Below are 14,513 nucleotides of genomic sequence, written 5' to 3'. Positions count from 1 at the left end.
TTAATCTATTACTTAGCTCATACATATATATTGAAAATGAGAAATATATATATATATATTCTGTAATTTCACTTTCTGATTCTGTATGTTGAGATCTGTTACACTGCATTGTATAATGGAGAGCAAATTACTTAACCTCATATGGTACTTGTAAGTATGAAATGGGATAATGTACATAAAACTTAGATCAGAGTCTGATACACATGTTAAGTGTTTAGTAAATGGTAGGTTTTAAAAATAAAGAATTTTTATATTAAAATGTTACATGCTCATTAGTAATTTATCAATGTAGCAAAGGATAAAGAACCTTTTTTTTTTTTTTTTTTCAAGTCCTATCTGTGTGTGTTACATTTTGGACCGCAACTTTTCATCCATTAAAATTTTGTCATGAATTTTGTTACTGAATTGTAACAATTCAGTCCTATCTTCAGGCTTCAGTTGTAATTCTAGTTCTCTTGCTGTTTCCATTGCATTACTTTCTCTATTGAAGTCTTGAACCCTCAAAATCATCCATGAAGGTTGGAATAAACTTCCTCTAAACTCCTCTTAATGTTCATATTTTGAACTCTTCCCATGAAGAATGTTTTTCTTGTGCCACAGATGTTCTTAATGGCATCTAAAATGGTGAATCCTTTCCAGAAAGTTTTCAGTTTACTTTGCTCAGATCCATCAGAGGAACACTATCAATGGCAGCCATAGCCTTACAAAATACATTTCTTAATAAGACATGAAAACCGAAATTACTATTTGATTCATAGACTACAGAATGGATGTTGTGTTAGCAGGTGTGAAAACACCATTAGTATCATTGTGCATTTCCATCAGAGAGAGCTGTTGGGTGACCAGGTGCTTTGTCAGTGAGCAGTAAGGAGTCTTTTTTTCTGAGCAGTAGGTCTCAACAGTGGTCTTAAAATATGCAGTAAACCATGATGTTAAAAGATATGCTGTCATCCAGGTTTTATTATTTCACTTACAGAGCACAGAGTAGATTTAGCATAATTCTGAAAGGTCCTAGATTTTCAGGGCCTTTCAGAATTATGGCAAATAAACATTAGCTTCAACTTCAAGTTATCAGATGCGTTAGCCCTGAACAAGAGAATCACCCTGTCCTTTGAAGCTTTGAATCCACGCATTGACTTCTCCTCTCTAGCTATGAAAAGTCTTAGATGGCATCTTCTTGCACTAGAAGGCTGTGTCATTTACATTGAACATCTGTTGTTTTGTATAGCCACCTTCATGAATTATGTTACCTAGATCTGGATAACTTGCTGCAGCTTCTGCAGCATACTTGCTGCATATCCATACTTGCTGCTTCACCTTGCACTTATATTATGCAGACAGTTTTTTTCCTTAAACCTCATGAACCAACCTCTGCTAGCTTTAAACTTCTCTTCTGCAGCTTACTCACCTCTCTCAGCCTTCACAGAATTGAAGAGAGTTAGGGCTTTAATCTGGATTAGGTTTTGGATTAAGGGAATGTTGTATCTAATTTGCTTTTCTGTCCAGACCACTAAAACTTTCTCCATATCAGCAATAAGGCTGTTTTGCTCTCTTCTCATTCATGCATTCATTAGAGTAGCACTTTTCATTTCCTTCAAGAACTTTTCCTTTGCATTCACAACTTGGCTGTTTGGCACAGGAGGTCTAGCTTTCAGCCTGTCTTGCTTTCAATATGCCTTCCTCACTAAGCTTAGTCATTTCTAGCTTTGATTTAAAGGAGAGATGTATGATTCTTCCTTTCACTTGAACACTTAGAGGTCATTATTGGGTTATCAATGAGCTTAATTTCAGTATTGTTGTGTCTCAGGGAATAGGGAGGCCCAAGAGGAGGGAGAAAGGTGGAGGAGGGGAACAGCTGGTCAGTGGAACAGTCAGAACACACACAACATTGATTCACTTTGCTGTCTTATATGGGTACAGTTTGTGGTGCCCCTAAACAATTACAGTAGTACCAAAGTAGCACCAAAGATCACTGATCACAGTTCACCGTAACAAATATAATAATAAAGTTTAAAATATTGCTAGAATTACCAAAATGTGACACAGAGATATGAAGTGAGCAAATGCTAGTGGGAAAATGGCACCAATAGACTTACTTGATGCAGAGTTGCTACAAACCTTCAGTTTGGAAAAACAAAACACACACACAGTCTCTGTGGAGCACAATAAAACAAAGTGCAATAAAATGAGGTGTGCCAATACTTTTCTGACTACTTGACCCAGCCCTATATATTAGGAGTTTTTCCATTGTTCTTGGCCCTGTGAGAGTTCTGGGAATTGTTCTACTTGCTTCTTTCCAGGGTTCTTTCCCCACGTTTCCTTGTATGTATGACTGATCAGAAATAATCTGAAGAGGAGGATTATCCAGATCTGTGAAGCTCTCTCTATGGAGCTCTCTTCTCCCTGGTACTCTTACCTGTGAATTTTGGACACCCTGGATTTCCTGAGTTCTCATCTTTCTCCTTACCTTAGATTGTTGGGCTTTCTTTATTTATCCAACTCCCTCTGCTGCAGCCTGGAAACCTTTTCCAGGCAGTAGCTGGGTCATTTATGGGACTCACTTCATTTGTTTTTCTTCTCACAAGGATCACTGTTTTTGCTCAGTCTTTGTTCAATATCTAAAAATCATTTTTTTCTTGTTTGTCTAGTTCTCTAGTTTTAAGGCAGGAGAGTTCTGTCCTGGTTGGAAACCATTGCATATATATAGAAAGCTGTTGGTATTCTAAAATATTATTAATTATCTTGTGTGCCTGAATATTGAGGTGTGTCCATCCCAAAAGGCTCATATTTGAGACCTTCTAAAGTTACTCCTATTACAGGGTAATTTCTAAATTATTTTTCACACAAATGACTGTTTAAGAACACATTGGCTTGAAATGCCTTTAGTGCAAGTTTGGGTGTTTATAGAAGATGCAGCGAGTGTAGAATTAAACACAGATTAAATAATCATGGTTGAATATGACCTTAAAAATTGTCAAGTGTTGGATATTATATACAAGTTCTTTTTGAAAGATTAAAAAGTATACTTGGGACACCTGGGTGGCTCAGTTGGTTAGGCATCCAACTCTTGATTTCGGCTCAGGTCATGACCCCAGGATCGTGGGATCAAGCCCCACATCAGATTTCATGCTGAGTGTGGAGACTGCTTGAGATTCATTCTCTCCCTCTCCCTCTCCCTCTCCCTCTCCCTCTCCCTCTCCCTCTCCCTCTCCCTCTCCCTCTCCCTCTCCCTCTCCCTCTCCCTCTCCCTCTCCCTCTCCCTCTCCCTCTCCCTCTCCCTCTCCCTCTCCCTCTCCCTCTCCCTCTCCCTCTCCCTCTCCCTCTCCCTCTCCCTCTCCCTCTCCCTCTCCCTCTCCCTCTCCCTCTCCCTCTCCCTCTCCCTCTCCCTCTCCGTCTCCCTCTTTTTCTCTCTCCCTGTGCCTCTCCCCTGCTCATGCTCTCTTTCTAAAGAATGACATGAAAAAATAAAAGGTACACTGATGAGTATTAGTAAGTGGTTATATAATAAAGATTATAATGGGTACTTACAGAACAAATGGAAGAAATTGTCTATTATGTGAATTAGTACTAATAGTGATTTGAGATAAAATATCAGGTGACATTTAATACACGAACTGAAAAAATGCAGCATCTAGGGGCACCTGGGTAGCTCAGTCAATTGAGCATCTGACTCTTTTTTTTTTTTAAGTTTGTTTATTTATTTATTTTGAGAGCGAGAGAGCACGCAGAGGGGCAGAGAGAAGGAGAGAGAGAGAGAGAGAGAGAGAGAGAGAGAGAGAGAAAATCCCAAGCAGGCTCCACACCGTCAGCACAGAAACCAGTGTGGGGCTTGAACTCACTAACTGTGAGATCATGACCTGAGCCAAAACCGGGTAGGCTTAACCTGCTGAGCCACCCAGGCACCCCAAGAGTCTGAGTCTTGATTTCAGCTCTGGTCAGGGGATTCCAGGGTCAGGGGATTCAGCCCTGCATTGGGCTCCACAGTGGAGCCTGCTTAAGACTCTCTCTCTCCCTCTGCCCCTCTCCCCTCTTCTCTCTCTCTCTCTCTCTAAAATAAAACAACCAACCAAAAAAGTGCAGCATCTAAACAACTTAGAAGTGAAATTGATATTTGAGGTCAGAATAATTAGGTGATTCAACAAATATTATAATGATGACCCTAACATTTAAGGTGAATATGAAGACTTTGACTGTAATTGTTTTCTTAGTGTGTGAGTGGAATAAAATATTTTCAACATATTATTTTAATAATATGTGTTGTTAAATGTATGTATTAATTGAGTCAATTTAAAATGGGTATTTGGTTATTTATATTCTTATAAGCTTAGGGGCACCTGGGTGGCTTAGTCAGTTAAGTGCCCAACTTTGGCTTAGGTCATGATCTCACGGTTCGTGAGTTTAAGCCCCATATTAGGTTCTGTGCTCATAGCTCAGAGTGTGGAGCCTGCTTCAGATTCTGTGTCTCCCTCCCTCTCTCTCTCTGCTCCTCCCCTGCTCGTGCTCTGTCTCTCTCTGTCTCTTAATAATAAATAAAATGTTAAAAAAATTTATATTCTTGGGGCGCCCGGGTGGCTCAGTCAGTTAAGTGTCTGACTTCGGCTCAGGTCATGATAATTATGGTCTGTGAGTTCGAGCCCTGTGTTGGGCTCTGTGCTGACAGCTCAGAGCCTGAAGCCTGCTTCGGATTCTGTGTCTCCCTCTCTCTCTGGCCCTCCCCATTCATGCTCTGTCTCTCTCTGTATCAAAAATAAATAAACATTAAAAAAAATTTATATTCTTATAAGCTTATATTCGATCTGGCAAAACTGTTTTAAATAGTTTTTACTGGGAAAATGGGGTATTTTCAGGGTCATTTCAGAACTCTTTAATTTTGTAATCTATAATTTAGATATCAGAAAGGCTGTTCATTAATTCAGCAAATATGTATTGAGCCCCTTTTACATTCTGGTCACCAGGTGCTAGGGATAAAGTGGTAAATACATGAGAAATTCTTGAGTCGTGCCTCAGTGGAGCTTAGAATCCAATGAATTCAGAAATTGAAGCATAGGAATTTTATAAGTAGAAGGATTTAGAAACCACTGAAATTTTTTGTTTTATAAAAGGGGAAATTGAGACCCCCCCCCCCCACTCCCTTCAAAAAGAAAATGACTATTTAAACGTACATATCCTGTTTATGACTCTTAGTATAGTGATTTCAACGTCCACGGTTATGAATGACGTCTGCCAAACTTAGGAGTGTGTTCTCTCTGGGCTATTAGATATAATAAAAATTTCAAATAAATTTCAGAACACAGAGAGAAACCAGCTCAAGAGTTTTATACACCTCTTTATTTTCTTTCATAGAATGCAGTTCCTAGTCAGTACTTAGATATTATCTACATTGTTTGCAGTATTTTTCCTAAAAATGATAAACTTTATTTGAGGAGTCGTTAGCCTTGAGTGGGTTTTACTCTTTCATATTGAGAGCAAAGATTGTTGGGGTAGTAGGATTGGAAGAAGGGACTACTCTCAGTTTCCAACCAAACATGTAATTTCTAGACTATTTATTCTGCACAGGGGAGAGGATATGGTGGCCCATAATGAAATTTACTTCTACCCACCCCAGGCCTTACAGCTACATGTATATATGCATATAGATTTATAGCTATAAGTGACATTTATTGAGCACTTAACAAAGTTGGCAGTATTTTTTAGTGCTGTGCACGTATTATTTAATTTAATCCTTGCAATAGTCCTGTTCGACTGCTTAAGGTCAACTTTCACTAGATCTGTCTCAGGTATATCCTGTTAGACTCGAAACAAAAGGCTATCACCTGATAGCCAATCAGTAATAATAATGATGCTTATTAGGTGATAGATGTAAGTGATATACATGTATTAACTCTTTCTCATAACCCTCATAGTGAAAGCTGCTTGATGCAGCCCACAATACTTGAAACATTAGGAATAGGAGTTGGGGTATAAGAGGCAAATGGGAACAGTTTAGTAATTTGAATTTGAGGTTACTTATAATACCTGTAGACCATGAGGAAACCTTGTGGACAGAAATTACAGGTAGTTCTCTTCTTTGCTGTACATTTTTATTTTATTTTATTTATTTATTTATTTTAAAAATTTTAATTTTTTTTTTTTAAATTTATTTTTGAGACAGAGAGACAGAGCATGAACAGGGAAGGGGCAGAGAGAGAGAGAGGGAGACACAGAATCTGAAACAGGCTCCAGGCTCTGAGCTGTCAGCACAGAGTCTGACACGGGGCTCGAACTCACGGACCGTGAGATCATGACCTGAGCTGAAGTCGGACGCTCAACCAACTGAGCCACCCAGGCGCCCCTTTACTGTACATTTTTAAAGGGAGGCAGCAAGCTTATGAGACTGAAAGCAGGTTGCATCCCTCTGTCTTGTCCCCTGTCAGCCTGTCAAGCTCTGTTTTCAGTGATCTTGAGGACAAGACATGAATTCACAAAGTTAGGCTACTTCTAAATTTAAAACTAAGTCTTCTTGAGGAGTTTGAAATGCTACATAGTTATAATTATCTTTTTGTGGTGGTAATTTTTTAATTTTTATTTTTGTAAGGGATTAGTGAAGTGAATTTATTAGTAGGGCACTAAAGTTAAAATCTGGCTTCATTGGTAATTTTTTTTTTTTTTTTTAGTAAAGCGCGAAGAGGTAAGTTTTAGAAATAATATTTTAGATAGACCATTTTGTTCTTCCTTCTCCCCTTCTCAAATAAACCACATGGAATATTCCATTCATTACTGCCTGAGAAAGTCATTACTTTGCAAGCTGCAGTTGCTGAAATGGTTTAGTGGAAGAAATGTTTGCTTGCATTTTTTTTTAGTGATTTTTTTTTTTTTTTGGTAGTTGTTTTTTTGAATATCCAAACTGTATAGCAAGCAAGAAGCAGATTTAAATTTATATCAGGGAAACCTCTTTGTGGAACATTTCATCAGATGACTCCTTGTCAACCTCATATCTTGGAAAGAGGGATTAATGAAATAGCATCTGAAGCAGCAGTGAACTCTTGTGGAATAAACTCTGACATCTTCCACGGTGTTTTGTGGGATAATTTCAAGTTCTTCAGATTCAGATTACATAAAGAAGATTGTAGGACACGTGACACATTCTGGTTTCTTGTATTTCAGATATAGAAAAATTGATACCTCTAAGAATGGATCCTGGAGAGATCTTGTTACAGTTATAACTTTTTATCTATGGTTTTATCTCACAACTTTATTTTTAATTTTATTTTTATTTTTTTTATTCATAGAGGAATTTAAAATAGTTTGCAATAAACTGCTTTATGTATAAAATATTGTAATGGTAAAGTAATGGATTGCCTGTGCATTGTAACCACAAAGGTAAGATATAGTATGCTTTCTCCATTTCGTTGTTAGTGACAGAATGTGAGAGACCTTTTTGTTCATAATGTATTTTGAAAACAAAGTGTAACATTGTTCTATACTTGAAAATAGATATTTGAAACCATGTGATGCTTAAGTTATATCCTTTTAGAAAGGTAATATTCTGAAATGTGTTTTAGGTACCTAAAAATAGTATATTGAATGGATATTTTTTTTCTCTGAGATCTCTAGGAAGCTTTTTTCCCTAGCAGCACAGATTTAAAAGGCCTTGATTATATTTAAATCTTGTAAATATATTCTGAAAGTTCTCCCCCTCTACTTTATTTTCTGCCCTAACATGTCATACTGGTTTAAAGTATAACTCATTTTGAGAACATTTTCTGGACTCTTCCATCAATTGCAAATATTTTTTCCAAGAATTAGAAAATAGTCCAGTTTTAATTGTGTTGCCTTTGGAAAGATGTTGATTTGGATTTAAAGTGATTAAACTTGTACAAGTCCTCCTTAAGGAAGTATGTGTTTTAAAGTCTGTTTTGCTCATTGTCCTCAAAGTACAGCATACTCTATTTAATCTCTAAGTTTGGTTTATTTCTGAGCACCAATTTGTGGACATTGTGTGATTGTGTAAGATTCAGGATGCTTACATTTTCAATTTATACATTGGTTTTTATGGAATAATTTACTTTGTTATTTCTGTGCACTTGACAGTGATTGTTAGACAAAATTATTCAATTTTAAAATTATGTTCAGTAATAAGAGTAAGTGAATTTGTAGATTCTTAAAGTATGCTATTCCTGTATAGTGAACTATTTCTCACAAAAGGATAAGTGAGAAATTTATGAAAATTAGTTTTGTTTGCTTGTTGCTCACAGAGTTAAAGTTTGAACAGTAGGAGCTTTAATCAGATACAAACATGTCCATTATCTGGTCCTGTCCTCTTCATAAGGGGATGTCTTCTGTGTACCCCTAAGTAAAATGTCTTATTAAATATTCTTGAAGAATATGTAGAGAGCAGTAAGCCTGAAAAACAGGCTTTGGGTTTTTTTCCCTCCATGAGTTCTTTTCATGGTTGTCTGTGGTTCGTTCTCCTTGTGATTTACCTTTATCACCTCATTCATTTGGTTTTTATTTCTGTTATTTTAGCCAGGTTATTTGAAATGATCTCTCTCTTCTTTCAGTCCTATCCTTCTTAATAAAAAGTTTTTGCATTTGACCCTCTTTAAGCAAAAGAGAGCTGCTATTGTCAAAAAAAAGTTGTGTAGAATTAATATCATAAAGTTTTTATAATTTTTCATTATGTAACTGTTAAAGTAAAAATAGAAAAAGATGTAGGTTGGAAATTAGGAAGCCTAAAATATTATTTGTAGTTACTTTTGAAAGAGCTAAATTAAAATAATTTCTTCTGTTATTAGAAATAAAACCCTTTGAACTAGTGACTATAGCAGGAAGAGGAAAATTCTTAATTTTCTTTTCAACTAAATTGCTACAGTGTTTTCTCTCTTGGATCTTTTTTCTGATCTTTATACGGTTTTATATGTGGTTATAAAGTCTGACATATCGTTGATGTAATTCTATCATGTTAATACTAAAACACCTTTCCAAGTGAGATTTTTTTTCATCATCCGCCTCTCCTCTCTCCCACTTGTGTAGGCACGGTGAGCTAGGTAGGCTTGTTGCATCATTGCTACCATGGATACCCTTAAGAGCAGGCATGTGGGTTGTGCTAAAGCAATGATGATTAGCTTTCTGGGTTTTTTCCCCCCCGTAACTATATGTTCTTCACAATGAAAACTCTTATTTTAAAACGTTTGCAAATGACTAGGTTGTGAGATGTGATGACTAAATCATCACTGCTACTGAACTGCCAAATCTTGGCCTCTGTATACAGTAGTATTAATGTCGTTTACTAATTTAAGATGATCATAAATAGCTCTACATTCTTTTTCTGATTAATACATTTTAAACACAAATGTTTGTTTTGCCTCTAAGTGAAAAAAATGTACTTCGTCTTTGAATTTTTAAAAATATTGTTCTGAATTTAGATATTTTGCAGGAGACAAGATTCTAGTGAGCATTTCCATCATAGCAGTATTTATGATTATTGTTACATGTGAAAAGCACAAAATATTATATCCAAGCTGACTAAATTACATAAAAATCTATGTATGTAATGTCTTTGTAAGAGATACTATTTTTGTGTTTGTAAATTGTTGTGTTCTAGCTTTGTAAATCTATGTCATTTGGGGTGGAGTTAATATTGTCAGGGAGCCAACAGACTAGTGTGGTTTTATCAGACTTCTTATCACCTAAAGGAAAATTAATTTGGAACATACAAGGTCCAACAAAGTGATTTGTTAGTATTGTTATATATGGTATGTTTTCTTTTGTTAGCAGTAAAGCACTATGTATAAACTACAGCTAAAGGCATTCATATTCTTTAGTTTAGAGGTTTCCCAGCTGTCTATTCACTTTGGAGAGAAGGGAGTTGCATAACTTTAGTACCAGAATTTCTTGCAGTGGAGTCATGTCTTTTCCATCTTTTGTTATACTGCTTCTTTATGAAATATAAAGGGATTTTCTCTATCTCTATTCCTTTAGGACCATTTAGCAGAAGTTTAGGTGGCAGGAGAAAGGCCTGAAAAGAAAAAAAAAAATATCCTGTATGTTCTTGATTAGCCTTAGAAAGGAGACAAGGAACTTTCATATTTCATAAAATATGCTGCTATTGTCAAAAAAATTAGGAAGCCTAATTTTACTGAGTACCAGTTGTTATTTTATTATTATACTCAGTACCAGTTGTTATTTTATTATTTCACTTATGCAAAACTTGATGTCCATATTAATTGCTATTAAGGCGATATTTGAATCAATTTATGCAGTTTTAGAGATTTCTTCAATTAAGGATTGCCAATACATATGTTTTAGGAACTGCAAATCACGTTTTCATTATTTTTGTTAACAGATTTTTTTTTCAATTCTTTTGAGGCATTTCCTCCTTCTTTGAGATCTTAATGCATAATAATGTCCTCTGTTTGCAAGTTCTTACCACCAAATCTTACCGTCCCTTCAGATTCCACCTTAACACACGACTTCCTCAAGAAAGCCTTCCTTAATGCCCAAGATTAAATAAGTTTCCTCTACTTCTGTAAGTCTTTGTAACACATGCAGTATCATATATTTGTGTGATTATTAATGTATGTTTCTCTCACTGGATGATAATCTTTACAAGTTAAGATTTTTTTCCTGCAGGGTATCTTGGATGCCCAACCAATTGTCTGAATATCTGCTGACAGTGGATACTCAGTAAATAATTGTTGAATGAATGAAGCTTTGGCACAGATGTTCCAAACTTGTGGATTTAAAAAGTACATATATATTTTTTTACTTTATAATAGATTTTAAGTTCTATTTTGAATATGGTTATATGTTGACAACCTGGAAAATTGTTACTAAAATTTATCTTTCTATATTTATAATGGATTCAAAAGCATCTAGAAAGTGGCCTATCTTCCCAGTGTTTTCCACCTTCTTTTTCTTAGTTTATCATGGGGATATAATGTATCATTATGTCTTGATACTTACTTGACTACTAGTCACTTATAAATATTTGACTGATTTTATATGTAAAGTGCATTTTCTTTGTGCTTTATACCTAATTTGGGAGAGACAGATCCTTTTCCATTTTATAGGACTTAACTTCTGTCTTTAGGCTGAAAATGTTAACTAACAACTTTAGCACTGTCCAATAGAACTTTATGCAATGATAGAAATGTTGTATATTGTCCAATCCACTAGCACATGAAATGTGGCCAATTTGACAGAGGAACTTAATTTTAATTTTAAATGATTTAAACAGACTTAGATTATTGATCTGTAACAACTTTTCTCATATAATGGCCAACCCTTCACTTATTTACTCCCCCTGAATTTTTTAAACAATTTTATTGAGTGGGTAATAAACTCACATATTACTCAAAATAAACTCAGGAATCAAAACTATCACTAAAGAGTTTATTTAGCTATGTCTCACTTCTGTCCTTTCTCCCCTAGTCCCCATAAGAAACTTTTTATTTGTTTCTATTTATCTTGAATGTTTTTATTTCTCCCTTATGCAACAGGTTGTATGATTTTCATGTTTTTACAATCTTATACCCCTTGCTGGTTTTACTTATAATACCCTGAAGTTCTCCATTTTAGTACACAAAACTTATCCTCATTCATTTTTACAGAACTACGTTATTTTATTGTGCGGATATATCATGGTTTCTTTAACTGAATGTGAACTTTTAATTAAATGTCATATAACAACTGGTTCTGATTGGAGAAAGATAAAAGATGGATCCACACCTAATACTGTATATCATGAGAGATTCCAAATATTCACAAGATATAAATGTATTTTTGCTGGGCACCGAAGTTCTTTATTTTACTGTTATAAACTGTGCTTCAGTAAACACCTTTGTATGTATGTCATGTTTGTGCAGGTGCATCTGTATGACACAGGATTGCTGCTTTAGAGAGTAAATGCATTTGTAATTTTAGTAACTATTGCCAGACGTTGCTCCATTGAAATTGTGCCATTTTGCATTCCCACCAGCAATGAATCAGAGTGATTGTATCCTTGCAACTTTGTTGATGGAATGTATTTTCAAATTTTTGCATTTTTGCCCATTTGTTGGGTGAGAGATGGTATATAAGTGTGGTTTTAATTTGCATTTCTCATATATTCAAGCAAGATTTATTATATTTTATAGTTTTTCTGTTGGGCTGTTGGTCTTTCTCTTAATTTTTAGGAGCTCTTTACATAATAAGGAGATTAGTCTTAATCTGTGGGCGGTCTGTGATATGAGTTGCAGGGTTGTCTCCCCTTTCTTTCCTTTCCCTCCCTCCTCCTTACCCCCCCCCCCCGCCTTCTGTAGAATTTCACTTAAAAAGTTTTGCACCATTTGAAGATTATCCTGATGTACCATTTTTCCATTGGTTACCCATTTGTTCCAGTGTTGCTTATTAAAAAAAATCCATATTTACCCCCACTGAATTGAGATGCCATTTTTTGGCAAATAAATTTGTCTATTTGTGGGACAGTTCTGTTTCATTGGTCTGTCCATTCATGAACCAACTTGACAATGTTTTACTTATTGAAGCTTTTTAGTTTACCTTAACATCTAATATATTCCTCTCATTGATCTCTGTTTTTGTAGCTTATCTTAAAAAGGAGGTAAGGAGGATTCTTTCCTGTTTGTTTTTCTGCATAAATCTTAGAATCAACTTACCTTGCTAAGAAAAGGTGTTTACCCTCTAAATAAGTATTGCACCTTAAGAAATGTTTCCAGACCAGAAGAGGGAGGCAGGAAAGCTGGTCAAGTTTATCTCTGACATACCTTCCCAACTATTTATAAATTCCTAGTAAGAGACTAGGCAGTAGTCTTGATTACTGAGCCTGGGGAGTAGAATTTCAAATTCATCTCTTAGAATTCTAATTTTGTTTAATCAAATGCACATTTTACTTGTTTCATAAATTTTCTTAGCCCTTTGCTCCATGACTTTACCAGTTGACTAAAGTTACCTGCCTTCTGACTGAATGAAATAGATTTATTTCTAGTGCCAACTCTGGCTGGTGTTGGATGCCCAGAAATCTGTCTGTATTGAGAATTCTAACAGGCTAAAGGAAAGAGTGCTGTCTTTTCTATGGCTGAGGAATTGGAGAAGTGTGAGGCACGTGGCAGAATAAGAGTATCATTTGTATTTAAAATATTTTGAAAATCCTTACACATTATTGAATGATCACCTGATAGCATTTAAAAAACTCCATTATTTGGATGTTTTATAAGTTATTTAATCAGTAAACATTTGAATTATTTCTATTTTTTTCCGCTTAAAATGGTGTACTTGATGCTTAATCTCTGAGCATAACCATGATTCTTATGTGAGGAATTTCTAGTTTAAAAGGTGGGCATTTTCAGTGTTTTCATAAATATTGCCACAATTTCTACTTTATTACCTTCATACTTTTCCCAGTTAAAATGCCCTATTTTACATTAAATGTATTTTCACTAATTGTTTCCCCATTTAACATCTAGAAAGCCTCATTACAGCTCCCAATCTTATGATTGATCATATTCATATTCATATTGATCATATTGATTAAATTCAATCAAATTATTGAATTTCTTTGAACTATTTCACCTTTTCTTTAATTTTTAGTATCCAGTCAGTGTTCACCTGGGATTCACCTTATTTGAGACCTTCTGAATTGGAATAATAGAAATTGCTTTCAAGTAGTACCCTTTTACAATTGGACTTTCAAATGAATGAGGATAACTAAGACTTATGTTTTTCTTATTTTGTCACTCAGAATTTCTTGGAGTCTGCATTCTGTACCAGTCACTCAACTGAAATTGTGTCACTTACTCTCTGAGCAGAGAGTAAAGGATGATATTTAAGAGCTAAGGCTCTGGAGACCTTTGAGGTTCTAGGCCTAACACTTGTTTCCTGGACAAGTTACTTAATCCTTCTGTGTTTCAATATCCTCATCTCTAAAATGGGGAAAATGATGGTACCTACTTTATAGGACTGTTAAAGATTAGTTGAGCTAATACTTGTCAAATGTGTGAAATGACGACTACCACATAGTAAGACTTTACTAGTTGTTAGACCTTTTTTATTTATTTATTTATTTATTTATTTATTTATTTATTTTTTGTTAGACCTTTTTAATAAGTTTTATTAAATAGTAATAAAATATATAACCTGGTTGGACAGAATGGTCTTTTCTGAATCATTCTCTTTGTCTTTGATACTGTTGGTTTTCCCTCTTTTATAATTTCTGTTCCTTGCCTTTTTATGGGTAGTGTTCTGGTTCTTCTTATTACGTAGTAGATGGTTAGATACAGCTCTATCATTACAGCATTCTGGAAATAGGAGTAAAAGGAAAATGAAAAAGGGTGAGATTTGAAGACATTTCTACTCATGCGTGTTTCTCCTTTATCTCCCTCTTCTTTTGCTGCTTGAATATTAGAGTTATGTTAATGCTTGGTCTTTGGAGACAGCTTGCTAAATTTTGGGGTTGCCAAAAGTTCATGATTGTAATAACTGGTACTTCTTTTGGTGATTAGTGTGTAGCCAGCCATCTTATATATGGATAGAGGAAA

General features: G+C 35.2%; 1 protein-coding gene across 23 annotated transcripts in view; it reads left to right on the top strand.

Annotated features, from left to right (window-relative positions):
* The window catches only part of DLG1 (discs large MAGUK scaffold protein 1), a 273,708-nt gene that overhangs the window by 32,467 nt on the left and 226,728 nt on the right, over nucleotides 1-14,513 (top strand). The window contains exon 1 of one of the 23 annotated variants that reach the window (XM_019448761.2): nucleotides 7,207-7,359. The exons of the other annotated variants lie outside the window; for them this stretch is intronic. Within the exon in view, the coding sequence (XP_019304306.2) occupies nucleotides 7,330-7,359 (30 nt within the window). The 5' untranslated portion in view covers nucleotides 7,207-7,329. Of the gene's footprint in view, nucleotides 1-7,206; nucleotides 7,360-14,513 lie in introns of those variants that run through there. 23 annotated transcript variants of the gene reach the window in all.

Source organism: Panthera pardus, unplaced genomic scaffold (genome assembly GCF_024362965.1).
Source record: "Panthera pardus isolate Hobbes unplaced genomic scaffold, ASM2436296v1 HiC_scaffold_16, whole genome shotgun sequence".
Lineage (NCBI taxonomy): Eukaryota > Metazoa > Chordata > Mammalia > Carnivora > Felidae > Panthera > Panthera pardus.
This window is presented reverse-complemented; position numbering and strand designations above follow the sequence as displayed.